Raw genomic sequence first — 23,290 nt, forward strand, 5'->3', positions numbered from 1 at the left:
TGTATGCAAAAATTATTGTAGGATTTTGAAGGGCTTTGAAGGGCATTGGTGTTTCCATATCAGACTGTGATACAGCCAGCCAATATACTCCCCACTACACACCTACACAGAAGTTTTTCAAATGTTTAAATGTTATGAATGTAAGAATGTTAAAAAAAAGTTTTAAAAGTTCAGTGTTGAGAGGAATATTGATCATTATCAAGGGTGTAGATAGTTCAGATAGAGCGTACCTTTAATATCTGAGGGAAAACCTATTTCACAAATAACGTAGTAGGGGCCCGGACCTCATTGCCTGAGTAAGTACTGGAGGTAGCACACATTGCGAAATTTAAAACTGGTCGAGGTGTGCATGTTAAGCGCTGTGAACTGAGGGTTTGCCGATCTGGTACTGATTGGGGATTGGGTTGTGCAGGTTTCTTTTACCCACCGTCTAGGATGTCTCTTTCTGTACCGTAGTTGTTCTAATGCTGTATCAAAACTCTGACTAATTCCAGCATTTTCACCCGTCTTATTCTTTGATTTATTTCTGGTTGTATGTCACCGGTTCCGCCAGTTTCCTGGGGACAGATTGTTTAAAAACAAGACCTTCGCGGGCGTTCGGGCATGGCATCAAATCAGTCGAAAGATGTGGCATAGGATGGGAAGATATTAAATCCTTGTGGATTGTGGAAAGAAACTGCAAGGGTAAAAGGACCCGGATGACAGTTATATAGAGGATTCCCTGCTGGAAGTGGACAACAGATTGCAACGGGAAATAGAAAAGACGTGTCAAAAGGGCAATTTTATGATAGCCATGGAAGATGTCATCAGGCAGGTCGATTCGGAAATCAAGTTGGTATAAATCTCAAGTGCGTGAGTTTGTTGAATATGCTCACACCCCCTCTGCTTCACAATTTCCTATTTCCTTTTCCCTCTCCCACCTTATCTGCTAGTCCGCCCATCGGCCCCTCTGGTGCTCCCTCCTCCCCCTTTTTCTTTCTTCCATGGCCTTCTGTCTCTTTCACTAATTTGCTTCCCAGCTCTTTACTTCATCCTTCCCCCTTCAGGTTTCACCCACCACCTTCCGTTTCTCTCTCCTCTCCCCAACTTCTAAATCTACTCCTCAGCTTTTTATTTTTGGCCCGAAAGATCGACTGGTTTATTGTCCCAGATGCTGCCTGCCCTGCTGAGTTTATCCAGCATTTTGTGTGCTTTCCTCGGAATTCCAGCATCTGCAGATTTTCTCTTATTTGAAAGTTCCTACGATATGGCTATTCAGTGCAGTTTGTTGTTGAGGCGATTAGGGGAATCAGCTGTACTGGATTGGTATTATGTAATGAGCCTGAGGTGATTAAGGAGGTTAAGGTAAAAGAATCCTTAGGAGGCAGTGATGACAATATGATTGAGTTCAATTTCAAATTTGATCGGGAGAAAGTAAAGTCCGACGTAGCAGTATTTCAGCGGAGTGAAGGATATTACAGTGGTATGAGAAGCGATTTGGCCGAAGTAAATTGCAAGGCAATGCTTGCAGGGATGACAGCAGAGCAGCAATGGCTTCAGTTTCTGGGGAAAAAAGGGAAGTGCAGGATAGATATATTCCCAAAAACGTACTCAAATAGCTAAATAGTACAACCGTGGCTGACAAAGCTAATGTAAAAGCAAAGGAGAGGGCACAGAACAAAACAAAAATTACTGGGAAGATCGAGGATTAGGAAGCTTTTAAAAACCTACTGAGAACACAAGTAAAAGAATCATTAAGAGGGAAACGATGAATGAAAGTAAGCTTCCAAACAATATCAAAGTGGGTGGTCAAAGCTCTTTCAGGAATTTAAAAAGTAAAACAGAGGTGAGCGTGGATTGTAGCCCTAGAAAATGAGCTAGGAAAAATAATAACGGGGGACATGGAGAAAGCAGATGAACTAAATACACCAGTCCTCACTGTGGAAGACACTAGCAGCGTGTCAGATGTTGAAGAGGGTGAAGGAAGAGAAGCGAGTGCAGTTACTATTACAAGGGCGAGTGTGCTCAAAATTCTGAAAGAATTAGAGGTAGTAGTTTCTGGATTGTTGCCTGTGCCACGCTGGGTAGAAACAGGAAGATTTGGCAGACTAATGCGTGGCTGAGAAGCTGGCGCAGGAGGCTGGGCATTGGGATCTCTTTTGGGGGGAGTGGGGTGGTATAGCCTGTTAAAAAGTGACGGGTTGCTCCTGAACCAGAAAGGGACCAATATTATCGCGACAAGGTTTGTTAGAGCTGTTGGGGAGGGTATAAACTAATTTCGCAGGGGGTAGGAACCGGAGTTAAGGACTCAGTATAGTACGGATGGTAAAAAAGCAAAAATAGTTCACAGTCAGACTGTCAAGAAGGCAGCAGGTGATAGGACAAAATTGTAGACAGCAGGGTGATTATCATTGTTTTAGGGATGCAGAGTTAAAAAATGGTAGCAACTTCAGTACTCAAAGTGTTATATCTCAATGCACGGAGTATAGGAAATGAGGTGGATGATCTTGTTGCAATATTACAGATTGGCAGGTATGATGTTGTGGTCATCACTGAATTATGGCTGAAGGATGGTTGTAGTTGGAAACCGATTGCCCAAGGTTAGGCGTCCTATTGGAGAGATAGGACGGTAGGTAGAAGTGGTGGCGTCACTCTGGTGGTAAAGAAATAGAAAGATGTGACATAGGATCGAAGATGTTGAATCCTTTTAGGTTGGAGAGACCCAGGGTAAAAGGTCTCTGATAGTAGATATATATACCAGCCTCCGACTGTAGCTGTGATGTGGCCAACAGATTACAACCGGCTGTTGAAAAGGTGTATCAAAAAGGAAATGTTATGATAGTCATGGGAGATTTCAACAAGCAGGTCAATTGGGAAAATCAGGTTGTTAATGGACTTCAAGACAGTGAGTTTGTTGGATGCCTACGAGATGGCTTTTTAGAGCAGTTTGTCACTGAGCCTGCTACCGGATAAGATATATCGGATTGGGTGGTATGCAATAATGCGGAATTGACTAGGGAGCTGAAGATAAAATAACCCTTTGGAGATAGTGATCACAATATGATTGAGTTGAACTTGAACTTTGATAAGGAGAAAGCGAAGTTTGAGGTTGCAGTATTTCGGTGGAGTGAAGGAATTTACAGTGGTATGAGAGAGGAGCTGAGCAAAGTAAATTGTAAGGAGCTGCTGATAGGAACTTCAGCAGAACAACAATTGTATGAGCTTCTGGGAAAAATGAGGAAGGTGCGGGATAGATGTACTCGGAAAAAAAATACTCAAAAGGCAAAATAGTACAACTATGGCTGACAAACGAAGTCAAAGCTATCGTAAAAGCAAACGAGAGGGCACACAACAAAGCAAAAATTAATGGTAAAGCAGAGGATTGTGACTCTTTTAAAAACCTACGGAAAACAACTACAAGAAAGATTAGGAGGGAAAAGATGAAATATGAAAGCAAGGTAGCAAACAATATCAAAGTGGATAGTGAATGCTCTTTGAAGAATGTATAAAATAAAAGAGAGATGAGAATGGATTTTTACCGCTAGAAAATGAGCCTGGGGAAATAATAATGGGGGGACAAGGCGATGGCATGTGAAATAAATGTGTATTTTGCATCAGTATTTATTGTGGAGGACACTAGCAGTGTGCCAGATGTTGAAGGATTCTAATAAAGAGTGGTGAGTGCAGTTACTATGAAAAGGGAGAAGGTGCTCAAAAAGCTGAAAGATCCAAGGGTACTTAAGTCACCCGGACCTGATGAACTGCGCCCAAGTCTTCCGAAAGAGGTAGCGGTAGAGATTGTGGAGGCATTAGTATGATTTTTCAAGAATCATTGGACTCTGACATGATTCCGGACAACTGGAAAGTTGCAAATGTCACTCCAGTCTTTAGGAAAAGAGGAGGTCGGCAGAAAGGAAATTATAGATCAGTTAAGCTGACCTCAGTGGTTGGGAAAGTGTTAAAGTCAATTGTTAAGGACGAGGTTGTGGAGTACCTGGTGATACTGCACAACATAGGACAAAGTCAGCATGGTTTCCTTAAAGGAAATTCATGCCTGACGAACCTGTTTGAAGTCTTTGAGCAGATTACAATTAGGATAAATAAAGGGGACGCCATGGATATTGTATATTTGAGCTCAGGAGGCATTTGCCAAGGTACCACACATGTGGCTGTTTGCAAAGTTAAGAGCCCCTGGTATTACAGGAACGTTACTGGCATGGTTAGAGAGTTGGCCGATTGGTAGGAGACAGCGAGTGGGGATAAAAGGATCCTTTCTGATGGGCTGCCAGTAATTAGTGGTGTTCCGCAGACGTCAGTTCTGGGACCGTTCTATTTTATGTTGTACTGTATATCAATGAGTTGAATGATGAAATTGGTGGCTTTGTTGCCAGGTTTGCGGACGATTCGAATATTGGTACAGGGACAGGTAGTGTTGAGGAAACAGGTAGGCTGCAGAGGGTCTTAGACAGATTAGGAGAATGGGCAAGAAAATGTGAAATGAAATACAATGTTGGAAATTGCATTGTGTTGCACTTCGGAAGAAAATAACAAATGTGCAGACTATTTTCTAAATGGGGGAAAAATCGAAAAATATAACATGCAAAAAGACTTGAGAGTCCTTGTGCACAACACCCTGAATGTTAACTTGCTGTTACGGTCGGTGGTGAGGAAGGCAAATGCAATGTTAGCATTCATTTCAAGAGGTCTAGAATACAAGAGCAGGGATGTAATGCTGAGACTTTATAAGGCATTTATGAGGCCTCACCTTGAGTGCTGTGAACAGTTCTGGTCTTCCTATGTGTGTTCGCATTGGACTGGGTTCAGAGAAAGTTCACAATGATGTTTCCGGGAATGGAAGGGTTATAAGAGGAACGTTTGATAGATCTGGGTCCGTACTCCCTGGAATTTAGATGAATGAGGGCATTTAAACCATTCGATTGTTGATATGCTTAGACAGAGTAGATGTGTAAAGAATATTTCACATGGTGGGAGAGTCTAGGACAAGAGAGCGCAGCCTGAGGATAGAGGGGCGTCCATTGAAAACAGGTGCGGAGAAATTTCGTTAGCCATAGCGTGGTATATTTGTGCAACTTATTACCAGAGGCAGCTGTGGAGGCCAAATCGTTAGGTGCATTTAAGGCAGAGCTTGATAGGTTCTTGTTTGGACACAGCATCAAATGTTACGAGGAGAAGACCGGTGAGTGGGACTGAGGACGGAAGAAAGACCGGCCATGATTGAATGGCGGAGTAGACTCGAAGAGCCAAATGGCATATTTCTACTCCCATGTCATAGGATCTTATGGTCTTATGGTCTATACCAGTTAAACTGACCTCAGCGGTTAGGAAGACGTTAGAGTCAATTGTTAAGACCATTAGACTAGAAGACCCGAAGACATAGGATCAGAATTAGGTCATTCAGCCGATTGGGTCTCATCCACTATTCTTTCATAGCTGATCCCGGATCCCATACACCACATATACCTGCCTTCCTTTGATTCCCTGACCATCCATGAAACGATCAACTTTCGCCTTAGATAAATGCACGGACTTTGCCTCCACCACTGTCTGTGGCAGAGCATTCCACAGCTTTACTACTCTCTGGCTGAAAGAAATTCCTCCTTATCTCTGTTCTAAAGGGTCGCCCTTCAATTATGAGGCTGTTGATAAAGCTAGAGCTGTAGATGTAGTGTATATGGAGGCATGGGATCGAAGGGGACATTGCTTTGTGGATCCAGAGCTGGCTTGCCCACAGAAGGCAAAGAGTGGTTGTAGATGGGTCATATTCTGCATGGAGGTCGGCGAGCAGTGGTGTGCCTCAAGGATTTGTTCTGGGGCCCCTACTCTTTGTGATTTTTATAAACGACCTGGATAAGGAAGTGGAGGGATGGGTTAGTAAATTTGCTGATGCCACAAAGTTGGGGGTGTTGTGGATAGCGTGGAGGGCTGTCGGAGGTTACAGCGGGACATTCATAGGATGCAAAACTAGGTTGAGAAGTGGCAGATGAAGTTCAACCCAGATACGTGTGAGGTGGTTCATTTTGGTGGGTCAAATATCAGGGCAGAATACAACATTAATGGTAAGACTCTTGGCAGTGTGGAGGATCAGAAGGGTCTTGGGGTCTGAGTCTATAAGACACTCAAAACTGCTACGCAGGTTGACTGTGGTTAAGAAGGCATATGGTGTATTGGCCTTCATCAACTGTGGGGTTGAGATTAAGAGCCGAGAGGTAATGTTGCAGCTATATAGGACCCTGGTCAGATCCCACTTGGAGTACTGTGCTCAATTCAGGAAGGGCGTGGAAACCATAGAAAGGGTGCATAAGAGATTTACAAGGATGTTGCCTGGTTTGGGGAGCATGCCTTATGAGAATAGGTTGAGTGAACTCTGCCTTTTCTCCTTGGACGGATGGAGGATGAGAGGTGACCTGATCGAGGTGTACAGGATAATGAGAGGCATTGATCAGAGGCTTTTTCCTAGGGCCGAAATGGTTAGCACGATAGGGCACAGTTTTAAGGTGCTTGGAAGCAGGTACAGAGATGGCAGGGGTAAGTTTTTTACGCAGAGAGGGGTGAGTGCTTTGAATGGGCTGCTGGTGACGGTGGTGGAGTCGGAAACAATAGAGTCTTTTAAGAGACTCCTGGATAAGTACATGGAGTTTAGAAAAATAGAGGGCTATGGGTTAAGCCTTGGTAGGTCTACGGTAAGGACATGTTGGGCACAGTTTTGTGGGCCGAAGGGCCTGTATTGTGTTATAAGTTCTATTCCGAAGGCTTCAATAGGATACCGTAGTTTTCTTCTAAATTGCAGTGAGTACAGGCCCAAAGTTGCCAATCGCTCCTCATATGTTAACCCCTTCATTCCCGGAATAATCCTCACGACCTCCTCTGAATTCTCTTCAATGATAAAACATCCTTTCTGCGATATGGTGCCCAGAATTAGTGCCTTATAAAGGCCCAACATTACCGCCTTGCTTTTATGTTCTGTTCCCTTTGAAATAAATGCAGATTTTGTATTTCCCATCTTTACCACAGACTCAGCCTGTAAATTAATGTTTTGGGAGTCTTGCACGTGGACTCCTAAGTCCCTCTGCACCTCTGCTGTTTGAACTTTTTCACCATTTCGATAATAGTCCGCACCATTGTTCCTTTTACCAAAATGGATTATCATATATCTCCCAACACTGTATTCCATTTGCGAGTTTTTTCCCATTCTTCCAAAGTGTGTAAGTTCAGCTGCAATCGCCTTGCTTCCTCGGCACTACCTACCCCGCCCCCACCCCACCACCTATATTCCTATCATCCGCAAACTTTGCCACAAAGCCAGCAATTCCATTATGTAAAAAATTGACAAACAATTTGAAAAGCAGCGGTCCCAATACTGCACTCTGAGGAACACCACTAGTCACCGGCAACCAAGCAGAGAAGGCGCCACTTGCTGCCTCCAGCCTGTTAGCCATCCCACTGTTCATGTCAGTATCTTTCCCATAACGCCATAACATTTTGTCTTGTTAGGATGACATTATGGAATATTTGGTGACACAGGACAAGGTATGACAGCATGGTTTCCTTAAGGTAAAATCTTGCCTGACGAACCTGTTGAAATTCTTTGAGAAGATTACACCTAGGATAGATAAAGGGATGCAGTGGATGTTGTATATTTGGACTTTCAGAAGACCTTTGACAAGGTGCCATACATGAAGCTGCTTATCAAGTTAAGAGCCCTTGGTTTTATAGGAAAGTTACTGGCATGGTTAGTGCATCGGCTGATTGGAAAGACGCAGCGAGAGAGAATAAAATAATCCTTTTCCGGTTGGCTGCCAGTGACAATGATATTTCGCACGGGTCGCTACTGGGAACGCATCTCTTCATGCTGTATATTAATGATTTAGAATGATGGAATAGTTGGCTTTGTTACCAAGTTTGCAGATGACTGGTGGAGGGGAAAGTAATGCTGAGAAAACACGTAGGCTGCAGAAGGACTTAGATGAATTCGGGGAACGGACAAAAAATGGCAAGTGAAAGGCAATGTTGGAAATTTGAATGGCGGAGCGTTCTCGATGAGCCAAATAGCCTCTTTTTGCTTCCATGGCTTATGGAGTTAGGGACAGATTGGGTTAACTCTCCTGTAAATGTTCATTTGATTATGGCAATTGCAATCTTAATTTATTTTTCATTATTTTGTCAACATGTACTTCACCATCAATATGTCAACGACATCCCGAATTTCTGTGTCTAAATTTGTATCGAAGTACACTTTATTGCAGAAGTTGAGAAATGCGCATCAAACATCGAATATAAATGCAAAATAATACGAACTTACTTGTGACTTGAACTTCTGTCCCTTTGCCAAGATAACTTTCCTTGTCGAGAATTTGTACTTTGCAGTAATACTTTCCTGTATCGTTCATTCTGACGTTGACGATTTGTAAAGCTTGGCTAAGCAAGCCTCGTGAACTGTTAGTCGTTACGCGACCATGAAACCCACTGCACTTGTTGCAAACGGTACGGTTTTCCTCGTCTTTGTACCAGGTAAGGAATCCGACCTGCTTCTTTGTAACGTTTATATTACTGCTGTAAGCGCAATTCAGCTGCGCCGTGCCCCCTTCAGTAACCGTGATCCGCTCCGGCCATTGGTGGCTTCTTCCGTTAGCTCTGGCAGCTCCTGTAACCGGAAATAATCTCATAGTCTCATACCTTCCTTTCGGCCCGACATATCAAACCCACGAGTTGTACATAACTACGCTGATCTCATTTACTCACATCTTGTCCATAGACTTCTCTGCTGTGGCGATTCAAGGATTCGATGCCTTTATAAATATCGCGACAGTACCTGTCTCCACCACCTCGTCAGACAGTACATCCCAGTTTTAAACCACCTTCTGTCTGAAAGGAATTCCTATAGGTTCTCGAACTTCCCATCTCTCACAGTACAATTATGTCATTGTTTCTCAACACACTGGTCACGGAATAAAGATTGTCGCCATCTACAAATCTTCACTTTCTAATTTAATCAGCTGCAACTGCATCCTGTCAGCTCAATAACATTCTTCCTATAATGTAGGGGCTAAATCCGCTGACGATAACCGAGATGAGGTCTACCTAATGTTTTAAGAAGCTGTAAACTAACGTCCCAATTATTACTAATAATGACACGGCAATGAAGGGAGACATTCGAATATCCACTTTATCCACTGCTGCTGTCACTTTGAGTATTCTACGGACTTACAACCTGAGGTCCCTCAGCTCACTAATACTCAGCAGAGGCCTCCCATATATTGCGTGCGTTCTGCTATGGTTTGCCTCCCCAAATGTCATTTGCCATTGCCTATTGCTGTTGACAACAGCGCCCATTATCAATAATAATCACAAATCTCATTTTTCATCGCCACTGAGATGGAAACTTTCCCTCGTCACTGAGCATCAGAAAATTGATTCGTTACGTTTTCATTGAATCAAACATGGAAGGCGATTTTTTCTTTAATCTGTATGCTGCAAGTGAGAGATGTGTATTTACAATATAAATAACCTTCTCTGTAATAATTTGGTCAGTCTCCAAATTTATCCGAGACCTTTTATATAATTGATGCTTACGTAATTGAACCTTCTGTCAGGGAAATGCAAAGCTGAAAATCTACCGATCCATCCATACATTCAGGTCAGTCATGACCTGATTATACTATAGAGGGACGTCCATTTAGAACGGAGATGAGGAGGAATTTCTTTAACCACAGTGTGCTGAACCTGTGGAATTCGTTGCCATAGGCGGCCGTGGAGACTAGGTCACTGGGTGCACTGAAGGCGGAGGTTAATAAGTTCTTGATTAGATAGGATGTGAACGGTTATTGGGAGAAGGCAGGACAATGGGTTGGAGAAAAAATGGATCAGACATGATGAAAAAGCAGAGAGAATTCAAAAGGCCAAATGAATTAATTCTGCGCCCATGTCTAATGGTCATATCACAGTGATGACTTGGTTCCCTGTTTCTCTTCTGTATTATCTTGGACACTCGGTACCGCTCTTTTTCTGCATTAGATAGAGCACTGTAGTGTTTGATTTTGGAACTTCTGAAAGAGTCCCGGCTCCCGAACGTAGCAGAATCAGGACAGCCTACACAGAATGGAGTTATTCTCTCTACTGTTTGAACGAATGACCGGTGATCTAACTGATGCACACAAAGATAATGCGACGCTTAGCAAGCTAAATGGCAGATTAATATTCCCTGCTCAGAAATTTAGAATGCAAGTAATTAATAAAAATATTGAAAAAGAAAGAATGAAGTTTTACGGTCTTAAAAAAGATTACTACTCGTTCGGGGGAGAAATGAGAAGAAATATCATCTCCCCTGAGCTGGTAAATCTCTGAAATTGTCTCGCCAAGGAGATCAAGGAGCTTCACTTACTGAGCATATTTATAGAAGACATTGATGCATGTTTAGCTATTAAGAGAACTTACAGATTCAGTGCACAGAGGTGGTACTGAAGCAAAGCCTCATGCTGGGGAGAGCCACTGACATTGCAAAATGCCAAATACGTTTTCATTCTCGGGTGTCCTAATTAACTACAGAACAGCTGTGCCACCGTGACCCATCCTAAATTTTGCCCATGTCGCCTCGCTGGATGCCCTTCCAAGATGTTCTCTCTAATTGCAGATGTTTAGCAATGCGCACTTATTAATGCGGCTCCACCGACTCTTTTACCCCCTCTCTGTACCGTTTGGAACAGTAAAGCACTAAAACGTTGCTTTTCTTGTCTTGCCTGCAAGACAATGAATCTCAGATTAGTATATAGTGATATATACTGTATGTTATCTGATAATAACTTTTACTTTGAACTTGCCCTTCCCTCAAAAAAGGACTGAATTGTTTCACTAACAAATAATATGTGAGCATGAGCAATTAGGCCTTAGATTAGTGACTATCTAAGTGATTGTCAAAATAATCTTGAGGAGAACACTAACACCTTAATGCTCCCAATATTCTTCTATCCCCCTCTCTCATTCTCTGTTTCTCTTTCTGCTCTGGTGTGTGTGTGTGTGTGTGTGTGTGTGTGTGTGTGTGTGTGTGTGTGTGTGTGTGTGTATACGTCCTCGTTTGCAGCACTTACCAGAGAACAACAGCAATGAACATACAAACTCATACCACGTCATAGTTCGGCGGATGCCTATAGAAAAAGAGAAGCAAATGAACATAAATATTGTAAATATTGTAAAAAATAGAAATAAAATCTAAGGTCCGTATGCCGGAAGTCTGAAATAGAAAAGAATGCCCAAAGAAAGTCTTTCACCAAAGAAATAGTCGTCTTCGGGACTGAGTGTCATCTTCAGTAATTTCATACAAATGGCTTTCCTTTTTATTTTATTTACCGAAGCTTTCCCCCCACCAACACTGCCTCATCTAATTGGCATGTCCTACAGCTCTGAGCTGCATTTTGCAACTATTATGTCAGTTTCCTTGTTTCATCTCCAGCAAATGGTTTCATTAATAACTTATCGCTGCAGCTACCCTCTTAGAAAAAATATTCCCTTTATCCTACCGAATCCTTCCGTGCATTCTCTGCAACTTAAATCTAGCAGATTTCCTCTTTTTTCCCAGTTTTTCTGAATGTCTTTGACCTGAAACGTGGTCTTCCTTGTCTGATTTTGCAGATGGTTGTGCTTGATCTTGCAATTGTGGGTTAGACTTAACGGATAAATACTGAATGTTAAAACATAAGTAATCTGATTAAAATATCGTGCACCTGTGTGAATTGTACCTGATCGAAGATGAATAGAATGACATACTGCAGTTTACACAGCGGACAAAAGCAAGTCACAATGAACTTAATGCTATTCTACGTCATTTAACGAGGCAGCGGGAGGTTCGTCTTGTACCTGAGCCGGGACAGAAGATGTTCTTCCTTTGATGGCAATAATGAAAAAAAATAGTTTCCGATTTTTAAATATCGCAACTCATTTCTACATTTTTTTGTTTCATCAGCAAAACTTAAAGAAGTTTGAGCCCTTGGGACAATTTAACTATCATCATTTAGCAACTGAAGTTTGGTATCTATTTCCCTTTTTGTACAGACAATGTTCAGACAATGTTTTAAAAATACTGCCGGGAGCTTTTGGTATAGACCTTACTCTTAAGCAACTCTTAGAAACACAGGAAATTCTGCAGATCACAAACAGGGGAAAATCTGCAGATACTGCAAATCCAAGCAACAGACACAAAATGCTGAGAACTCAGCAGCCAAGGCAGCATCTATGGAAAAGAGTACACTTCATCAGGACTGATTGAAGGGTCTCGACCCGAAACTTCGAATGCGCTCTGGTCCGTAGATTCTACATGGAAATCCAGAGAAAGGCGCACAAGGTGCTGGAGGGACTCAGACAGCATTCTTGTAGGGGAATAAGTTGTCGCTATCTCAGGTCATGACCGTTTATCAAGACTGTAAAGAAAAGTGGCAGATGCCAGAATGCTGAAAATTAATGTCGGATGTGCAGCTAATATAGAAAAGAAACCGAACTATGCAAATACAAAAACAAAATCACAAATAAATAAGTAAATAAATAATACCGAGAACATGTTATAGTTCTTGAAAGTGAGTCCATGGCTTGTAGAATCATTTCAGGTGAGTGAAGTTACCCTCGCTAGTTTAAAAGCCTGAAGTTTAAAGGATACTATCTGTTCGTGAATGTGGTGGTGTGGGAGTTCAGATTCCATTCAGGCCATAGTGTCTCACCTAGCCATCAGAGTAATCCCCACCCCACCCCTCCAGCCAACAGAATGCTCATTGTCGCTCTGATGAACTAAGTAGAGGTGTTTTGACATGCAATCAACTTTGTATTTTCTTCTCTGCTACATACCCATCAACTTCACCCATTGTCACATCGCCAATCGCTCTCAACCCGAGTACAATAAACCCAAAATTATACTAACCAATTAATAATCAGGGCATGGGAACGCACGGGGGCAAATAACGATGCCACGTGGGCAAACTCCAGACAGGAAGCATCGAAACAGATCCCCCGGTTCCAGCGTTAGCGCCACATCACCACGTCGAGACAGTTAATCAGCAATGCGAGAAAGAAAGTTAAATATATACGAATCTATGCTTATGAAATTACGAATATTTTAACTTCTGAACATGATTTTTCCTTGGCTTATTTCACTTCTCAATAAGCAGTCATGGAGGTTAGACCAAAGTCAAGTTGATACTTAAACTTCGTCAAATTGTGACCATAGAAAATAAGATTTGAAGAGTCACCAAGATTTTGTTTTCTGCTATTTTGAGATTCTTAAGTTGCATTCTAATTGCCGTTAAGGTGTTGAAGTTGCAACACTTTTATTTTCCTTCTGCCTTGACATTTTCAGAAACACACCCACATACTAAAGGAAAATACTGTATGATGAACCTATTGGAATTGTTTGAGGAAATTGCAGTTAGGATAGATAAAGGGAATGTAGTGGATGTTGTATATTTGGATTTTCAAAAGACCGTTCACATGGTGCCACACTTGAAACTGCTTACCAAGTTATGAACCCATTGATTGGAGTCAGCGAGTGGGAATAAAATGATCCTTTCTGGTTGGCTGCCAGTGAGTAGTGGTGTTCCGCAGGGGTCAGTGTTGCGACCGCTTCTTTTTATGCTGTATATCGATAAGTCAGATGATAGACTAGATGGCCTTGTTGCCGTTTAGAGATGATACGAAGACTTGTGGAGGGATAGGCAGTATTGAGGAAACAGGAAGGCTTCAGAAGGACTTAAACAGATTAGAAAACTGGGCAAGAAAGTGGAAAAGGAAATATAGTGTTGGAATATGGAAGACCATGCACTTTGGGAGTAGAAATAAATGTGCAGACTGTTTTCTAAACGGGGAGAAAAACTAAAAATCTGAGATGCAAGGTGACTTTGGAGTCCTTGTGCAAAACACCCTGAAAGATAACTTGCAGGTAGATTCTCTGTTGAGGAAGGCAAATGCAAAGTTAGCATTCATTTCAAGAGGTCTAGAATATAAGAAAAGTGATGTGACGCTGAGGCTTTGTAAGGCACTGGTGAGATATCACCTTGAGTATTGTGAACAATTTTGGGCTCCTCATCTACGAATGTAATGATGCAGCTCTATAAAACTCTGGTTAGGCCACACTTGGAGTAGTGTGTCCAGTTCTGGTCACCTCACTATAGGAAGGATGTGGAAACATTGGAAAGGGTACAGAGAAGATTTACCAGGATGCTGCCCGGTTTAGAATGTATGCATCATGATCAGAGATTAAGGGAGCTAGGGCTTTACTCTTTGGAGAGAAGGAGGATGAGAGGAGACATGATAGAGGTGTACAAGATAATAAGAGGAATAGATAGAGTGGATAGCCAGCGCCTCTTCCCCAGGGCACCACTGCTCAATACAAGAGGGCATAGCTTTAAGGTAAGGGGTGGGAAGTTCATGGGGGATATTAGAGGAAGTTTTTTTACTCAGAGAGTGGTTGGTGCGTGGAATGCACTGCCTGAGTTAGTGGTGGAGGCAGATACACTAGTGAAGTTTAAGAGATTACTAGACAGGTATATGGAGGAATTTAAGCTGGGGGCTTATATGGGAGGCAGGGTTTGAGGGTCGGCACAACATTGTGGGCTGAAGGGCCTGTACTGTGCTGTACTGTATGTTCTATGTTCTATGTTCTATGAAAAAATGTACTAGCATTGGAGAGGATTCACAGGACGTTCACAAGGATAATTGCGGGAAGGAAGGCTGATCATACGAGGAACGTTTGATGGCTCTGACACGGTAATCATTGGAATTTAGAAGGATGAGAGGGGATCTCATTGAAATCTTTCGAAGATAATAGAAAGAGTAGATTGGAAAGGATGTATCTCATTGCGGGGTAGTCTAGAACAAGACGGCACAGCCTCAGAATGGACGGGCATCCATTTAAAATGGATACACGGAGCAACTGCTTTAGCCAGAGGGTGGAGAATTTGTGGAATTTGTTACCACAGGCAGCTGTGTGGGCAAGCTCTTTGGGTGTATTTAACGCGGAGATTGCTCGGTTCTTGATTGGCCACAGCATCAAAGTTTTCATGGAGAAGGCCGGAGATTAGTCCTGAGAGGGGGAAAAATAAGGGTCATCAAGATTGAACGGCAGAGCAGACTCGAGGGGCAAAAGGCCTAATGCTGTACCGATATCTTCTGGTCTAAGAAGAAGCATTCTCAAGGCAGGATGACGCGGACAAGAAAAGTGAAAGCCAACATAAAATCCAAAAGGAGCGCCTATACCAGAGCAAAATTTATTTATTGAGATACAGCGCCAAACAGGCCCTTCGAACCCAGCAATTTCCCCGATTTAATCGGAGTCTAATCACGGGGCAATTTCCAAAGACTAAGTAAACTGCCCACGGGTACGTCTTTGGACGTACACAGCCACACAGCCACGGAGTGTACGTACAATCGGCAGACAGGACAACGGCGGGAAGTCAACCCGAGTTGTCTGCACTGTAAAGTTTAGTGCTAAACACTACACTCTCGCGAGAAGTTAGAGGATTGGGAACATTTTAAATATCAACAGAAGGCGATTAAAACGTCATAAAGAAGGGGAAGATAGAACACCAGAGCTAGGTCAGCCAATCGTATTAAAGAGAGAAAAATGTTTCTTCATATACTGTATGCAACGTAAAAGAAAGCGAGAGTGGATATCGAACTGCTGCAAATGATACTAGAGAGGTAAGTAATGGTGGCAACGAAATGGCGGACAAACTGAATACGTATTTTGCATCATTCGTCACTGTGGAAGAAACTAGCAGTATGCAGCTGTTCGAGACTGTTAACGGTAGAATTGTGTGATACTGCTTTTACTAGGGACAACGTTCTTAGGGAAGTGGAAGGTGCGTAGGCAGAGCGGTCACCTGGTCTAGACGGTCTATACTGCAGGGTTCTGAAAGAGGTGACTGCAGAGATTGTGGAGGCATTCGTAATGTTCCTTCAAAAATCAGTGGATTCTGGCATTGTTTCGGAGGTCTGGAAAATTGCAAATGTCACTGCACTCTTCAAGAAGGGGAGCGGCAGGACAAATTACAGGCCCATTAATGGGACTTCGGGTCTGTGAGGATGTTGGAGTCGATTGCTAAGGATGTGGTTTCGGGTTACTTAGAGGCACACGATTGAATAGTCCATAGCCTCTGGCTTCCTTATGGGAAAAGGAGCCAATGCTATTACAGGGAAGATACTAGGATGGACAGAGGATTGGTTGATTGACAGGAAGCAACGACTGGGAACAACAGGCGCCTTTTTTCACTTGGCTACTTGTGAGTAGGGGTGTTTCACAGCAGTTTGTGCTGCGGCCGCTTCTTTTTATGTTATACTTCAATGCTTGGATGCTGAAATTTGTGGCTTTGCGGCCAAGTTTGAGGATGATACGAAGACAGGTGGAGGGCCGTCCAATTAGAACGGAAATAAGGAGGAATTTCTGTATCCAAAGAGTAGTGAATGCATGGGACTCATTACCACATGCGGCTGTGGAGATCAGGTGCACGAAGAATGTTACCCAGGTTTTCTGCATTTTGGATATGGATTTGGACTACAGACTTTTATATTTCAGACTTATAGTGTTTTTCAGTTATGCACTTTCCTTCTCGATTTTTGTGTCGTGGGATGGGGGATTTGAGGGTCGATGTACTTATTCCATTTTTGTTTGATTTTTCAGTGCTGGGAGGAGTAATTTGGGGGTTAATGATCGTACTGCTTTACTTTTCTTTCTTGTTTTCCTGGCTATTTGGAGTAGAAAAATTTCAAAGTTGTGTATTTTGATAATAAATAACCTTTGAATCTTTGAAGTCATTGGGTATGTTTAAGGCAGAGGTTGATAGATTCTTGATAAATCAGGGAGTGAAGGAATATGGGGAAAGGGTAGGAGATTGGCCTGAGATGGGAATGCATCAGTTATAATGAAATGGCAGAGTAGTTTCGATGGGCCAAATGGCTTAATTCTGCTCGTATATCTTATCGTTTTACAGTTCCTAGGAAATTCCTTGTCATCTCTGTTCTAAAAGGATGACCTTTTATTCTGAGCCTGTGCCCTCTGGTCCGAGACTCACCCGGATAGACCACATCCTCTCCATGTCCACTCTAGATAAAGATATCGTTGTGCTTCACAGGCCACTTTTACAGGATTTTCAGCGGCAAAGCCGCGCTCTAAAAACAGCCAGGCTGCAGGGCCACTGAAGAATTACACTGAATTTGATTTTCCTTCACTCAGTGAGACGAACGAACAGTGAACATATGTCGTCATTACTCATTGAAATGTGCACCACTGCAGGCGAATTGGTACAAGGGATGGGACTGATTTAGACAGGGGCAGGATAATGGGCTGCGTTGCGGAAGGAAACAGCAACCTTCAGCTCGGCTCAGGAATAGTCATCCTCCCGGAAGCACAAACAAAAAGCCATCTGCTGGTGGAAGTCGGCGGGTCGAGTAACAGCCACCTGGAAGAGAGAATTTCTGACGTTTTGGATCGAAAGCTCACATCAGGACTGAGACTGGAGTGGTAAAATAGCCAGTATAACTAGGAAAGGCGAAGTCGTGAGACAGGGGCCAGTATGTGATAGAGACCAAAGAGGGATGAAAGATCAGGGGCAGATCTAACGATCTGGGCAGGGGCATTGCTGGAGCTGAGAAATACTGTACTAGCAGATAGATGATAGATGCAAGTTGACAAAGGGGGAAATAATAAAGGCAGACGAGGACGTGTGGGGGAAGAAAGGCTGAAGGTGGAGACCGGTGCCGGGGTATGGGGTGGGGGGTGGGGGGTAGCGATGAGCGGGCAAACGTTTCCTAGCAGTGCTGGAATCTAATAATTACGGTCATGCTGTGAACCATTAAGGGAGCGGTTGAAGATATATGCGAAGGGAATCCGGTGGCAGAGATCTATGAGTCGGCTCATTTTTGCCCCCTTCGCCATCCTGGTTAATACCACATATCAACCATATGCTTCATGAGCCAGAGTCCCTCCTCCATATCATTCCATCTGCCTCTAACCATCAATGGTTCACGCTATCGCTTTGCTTACATTAACTCCAAGCACTGGTAGCCATTGTGTTCCAGCCAATCACCTTCCAGCAGCTGTCTCCGCTTTCACCCTCTCCTCGGGGGAGGGGCAATCTCACCCCTTTGCCTGTTTCCACCCATCACTCACCTGCCTCTGTCTCCCATCTACATTACTCCTTTGAAAACTGGCTCTATCTGCCTCTTATCCTTCTCGTCTCCTTGTCTATCAACTGCCATATCTTGCCTTTACCACGCTCCCTCCCCTCTTTATTCCGGCTCTTACTTCACCTTGGCCAGTCCCGATACAGGATGGACCCTCCACTTCACCCCACCCCCGCTCCCGTATAGAGGTTGCTTGTCCCACTGAGTACTTCCAGCAGTTTGTTTATCATCAGAATGCAGCATCTGCCCTCTCTTGTGTCTTCCCCAAGCCACCGCTCAAGCCCCACGCAGCTTCACCAAAGCCCGGCCAGACACACTCGCCCTACTAAATGCCAGTACCAGAGCCACTGAATCTAAAATCAGACCCAAGGGCTCTCCAGAAGCCGGAAACCCACTCTTCCCGAATCCCAGGTTTGGAACTCTTTCCCAAAATTTGGCTCGGGAAATTTACCCGCCCCAAAATCCTCAGAGCTCACTTCAAGCAAGGTCAGCCTCATGGACACCAGCCTCAGAGACATTCACTCTCTTCAAAGCCCGATTCAACGACAAACGATCTCTTAAGACCCTGCCTAACGCCATTAGATTTCCCCAATACTCGGTGAAGGAGCACTTACCGTTTTCAAAATCGCTGCCGAATCTAAATCCTGCCGTGGACGTCTTAAGCCCAAGCTTTGTACCACAAAGCACAGACGTTATGCACACAACCGAATCTTAGTTTTACTTATAGCACTTCCAGTTTCCTTATATAGTAATGCGCATGTTGTGCATAACCGTTGGTTACAGCACAAAGCACACTTCTCGTTTCCCAATCCTTTGGTGAGATAAACCATCTGTGATTTTAAAGAGCTGTGAAATAAAACGGAAAAATGTTGGAAAATGTCCAGCGGCTCATCGACACCTGTGTGAAAACATGAGAGGTTTCGGGTAGACGTTATCTAAATAACCCCGCTGTCTCTCTCTCTCTCTCTCTAGACACACACTCTCTCTCTCGGTTTCATTCCCCCCTCTCTCTCCCTCCCTCTCTCTCTTTCTTTCCCTCTCTCTCTCTGTCACACACACGCACACACACAGACTCTCTCTCTCTTTCCTTCTCTCTCTCTCTCTCTTTCTGCATATCTCTCTCTCTCTTTCTCCCCCCCCCCACCTCTAAATATTATCAGCAACTGAGGAACTGGATCTGCAGTTCAGAATGCAGAATAATCGATGTCATTCTCATCGAAAATGCTCAACGAGTCAAAAAGTAGCTGAGGAGAGTACATTCCCTCTTGAAAGAATCGCAACAGTTAAAAACTGAAACATAACTTTGCAAAGAAGCGGAAAGTGATTAACAAATTATCACTTTGACATGATGGAGAACACGTGGGATAGGAATACGCCTATAGTGGATGTGCCAGCTAACATATCAGTGAAGCATCCACACACCCCCGGTAGAGAGAATTCCAAAGTAGAGAATAATACGCAGACCTACAAATACAAAATGCTGGAGGAACTCAGCAGGTCAGGCAGCATCTATGGAGAGGAGGAAATAGTCGACGTTTCGAGCTGAGACCCTTCGTCAGGACAGCCAATTTAGCTAAAATTGGTTTAGGCGGAGGAAACGAAAGTAGGCGACAAGTATGAGTAGAAGAGAATAAAAATAAAACACTGGGAAATAAAATTCCACCCTTGTTAACCTAAAACAGAGGAGATCTCTGTAAAACACGTACCCACACACATGCGCGCATAAAGGATCAGAGAGTATCAGGGAGGGAGGGGAGGGGAAAGCGAAGTTAATCTTACAACAGATCTATTTTCATCAAAAGCTGCGCTTCAAATACAGACGGAATTCCTTTTGTCCGGAATTATTGAATTTTCTTTTGAGTCCTGAATTGTGCAATGAACCCAGACAGAAGGTGCGGAATTCACTCAAGAAACTTTATTGGATAGTATCAGTGGCCAAGAGAAGAGAGCCCAGAGTGACAGTGGGTGGAGAATTATTATGTCAGACAACAAAAAAGCTCAGGGTCGCTCTGTGAACTATACAGAGGAGCTTTGCCATCACGTCACTGAAATGTATCTGGTTTCTCCAACGTAGAAGAAACAACCCTGTTATGCGGCACTCCGAATTAGAAGTATAGTGAGTAGCTACGTCATCTGGGCGGGGTTTCAGTCTCGGCATAAGAAGTTCTCTACCTACATTCTATGACAAGAATGGCGTCAATGATCACCTCAGAGAATTCGGGATGGTCGTTAAAACGCTGCAACTACTTCTGTGGGTCATTTCTGAAGTAAGCATCATCCCTTCAGTATTAATCAATGAGCTTCAAGGCCTCGGTACCTCCCCCTGCAACTGGTCCTCAACTTCCTAATCGGGAATTCACGGTTAATACGAAACACAAACAACATCCCCTTCTTGCGAACAATCAATACCTCAACGATGCGTATGTAGCCCCCTACTCTATTTTCTCTGCACTCATGACCGTGTGACTCGACACAGCGCAAACGCCATCTATGAATTCGCCGATGACGCAGCCATTGGCGGAATCTTTGACAGCGACGAAGAGGTGAACAGAAGTGAGGTACATCGGCTGATTCACTGCCGTCACAACAACAACCTTGTACTTAACGTCAAAACTAAGAACTTAATTGTGGACTGACTTCGAGAAGGAGAAGTCGAGGGAATAAAAACTAATGCATATCGAGGCGTCAGCAGTGGGAAGGTCGAATAGTTTTAAATTCCTCGGTGCGAACATTTCTGAAGATCTACACATGTGGACCCAACATATTAATAACATTACTACGAGTGCATGCCTAAGCCCATATTTCAGTGGGAGTTTAATGAAATTTGATATGTCACCGAACGCTCTCCAAATTTCTACAGATGTACTTTGGAGAGTATTATAACTGGTTGAATCGCCGCTTGTTATTTTTCTGTATACCATCGGAAAGATCTACAGAAGGTTGTACGATCAGCCAGCTCCGTCATGGACTAACCTTCCCACCATTGAGGACATTTTCAAAAGGCTATGCCTCAAAGTGGTGGCATCCATCATTAAAGACGCCTGGCAACCAGGACACGCCTTGTTCTTATTATTACTGTTAGAGGTACAAGGCCTGAAACACAGTCCGTGTTTTCAGAACAGCTTAGCAACAGCTTCCTTCCCTCAGCCATCAGATTTCAAAACCGATTGTGAACTAACCCACGAACACTGCCTCACCATTTTTGCCCTCTTTTTGCGCTCCTTTCTCTCTCTCTCTCTCTCTCTCTCTCTCTCTCTCCCCCTCTCCCCCCCCTCCCCCCCCTTATATTGCATGCATTGCACCGTACTGGTACCGTAAAACAATAAATTTTACTACATATGTCAGTGTTCATACACTTGATCCTGATTTGTTTTCCTCTGTTAACTTTAGGTTACGATCACAACCAGGCGAAATAGAGAGAATATCTTGTTGATGCGGATCACAGTGGGTTTCCTGAGAAACAACCACGATGGAACACTTCTGCTGATGTTGCCGTCAGCAGGAGAAACTGCGAAATGTTTCACAATGTGGGAAATTTAACTTAGCAACAGAATGACGCTCCCAAAATTGTTCAATGGTCTCAGAAAGTTACCAGTGTAACGGAGAATGGGAAGCGAAAACAGATCAGTACAAACCAACAAAAATAACCATCTTCTCAGACGATCAACTCTGCTGAGATAGTCATAGATTGTCGAAATGAGGAAGTCAGAGATTAGTCGAAATCAGATGATCGTAATACTGGCTTCCCGCTCTGTCACAGGAAAAACTGCTGAATCTTGAAACATAGTACACTATTTAGTTGTTGAGTCGATGGTCCGTATTTGACTAATCAGCTTCCAGAGCAGACACGAGTTAGAACAACAATGTAATTCATTCGAAAACTGTGAAATAAGTGCTTACAGATTAATTATTTCACGTTATTTCTGTTATTTCTTCAGCAGTTTGAACGGGGTACGACTGCGCAAGCGCGTGGATGTCGGCCAGTGCAAACAGCAGGAAGAGTTTAAAAGGAGACAGCTTTACAGAGGCGGCGTCCGAGGAGCGGGCGTCAGAGTAGTGGGAGACAGCGTAAGAAGGCTTTGGCTCAACGGGGCTTAGGCGATAACGGGTTGAGGCGAAGTAGGTTATCTGTTTAGAATGCAGACATAAAGAATGTGTGGAGGACGGTTTTCTGTGCTCGGTGTCAGATGTGGGATGTCCTGGAGACTCCCAGCCTCCCGGATGACCACATGCGCACCAGATGTGTCGAGCTGCAGCTGCTTAGAAACCACATTAGGGAACTGGAACTGCAGCTCGATGACCTTTGTCTGGTGAGGGAGAGTGAGGAGGTGATAGAGAGGAGCGATAGGCAAGTAGTCACCCCGGGACCACAGGAGACAGAGAAGTGGGTAACAGTCAGGAGAGGGAAGGGCAAGAAGCAGGTACTAGAGAGTACCCCAGTGGCTGCTCCCCTTAACAATAAGTACACCTGCTTGAGTTCTGCTGGGGCAGACGGCCTACCTGCGGGAAGCAACAGCGGTCGCGCCTCTGGCACAGAGTCTAGCCCTGTGGCTCAGAAGGGTAGGGAAAGGAAGAGGATGGCAGCAGTAATAGGCGACTCTATAGTTAGGGGTCAGATAGGCAATTCTGTGGACGCAGGAAAGAAACACAGATGGTAGTTTGCCTCCCAGGTGCCAGGGTACAGGATGTTTATGATCGTGTCCACGAGACCTTGAAGTGGGAAGGAGAACAGCCAGAGGTCGTGGTACATATTAGTACCAACGACATAGCTAGAAGAAGGCAGGAGGTCCTGAAAACAGACTACAGGGAGTTAGGAAAGAAGTTGCGAGGCAGGACCTCAAAGGTCATAATCTCGGGATTACTACCTGTGCCACATGACAACGAGTATAGGAATAGAATGAGGTGGAGGATAATGCATGGCTGAGGAATTGGAGCAGGAGGCAGGGATTCAGATTTCTGTATCGCTGGGACCTCTTCTGGGGCAGGTGTGACCTTCACAAAAAGGATAGGTTGCACTTGAATCAGGGGAGGACCAATATCTTAGCGGGGAGGTTTGCTAAACTATTGGGGAGAGTTAAAACTAGAACTGCTAGGGGAAGGGAACCGAACTGAAGTGACGGAGGAAAGGGAGGTTGGC

The 23,290-nt window shown here is 43.8% G+C and overlaps 1 protein-coding gene across 2 annotated transcripts in view; it reads right to left on the bottom strand.

Annotated features, from left to right (window-relative positions):
- Positions 1-19,102, bottom strand: part of LOC140197423 (uncharacterized) — a 38,193-nt gene extending 19,091 nt beyond the window's left edge. For both annotated transcript variants that reach the window (XM_072257384.1, XM_072257383.1), the window contains exons 1-3: positions 18,768-19,102; positions 11,082-11,138; positions 8,300-8,641 (exon numbers count right to left, since the gene is read on the bottom strand). In XM_072257384.1, the coding sequence (XP_072113485.1) occupies positions 8,300-8,641; positions 11,082-11,124 (385 nt within the window). In that variant the 5' untranslated portion in view covers positions 11,125-11,138; positions 18,768-19,102. The remainder of the gene's footprint in view (positions 1-8,299; positions 8,642-11,081; positions 11,139-18,767) is intronic.
- Between the last annotated feature and the right edge of the window lie 4,188 nt (positions 19,103-23,290).

Source organism: Mobula birostris, chromosome 5 (assembly GCF_030028105.1).
Source record: "Mobula birostris isolate sMobBir1 chromosome 5, sMobBir1.hap1, whole genome shotgun sequence".
NCBI lineage: Eukaryota > Metazoa > Chordata > Chondrichthyes > Myliobatiformes > Myliobatidae > Mobula > Mobula birostris.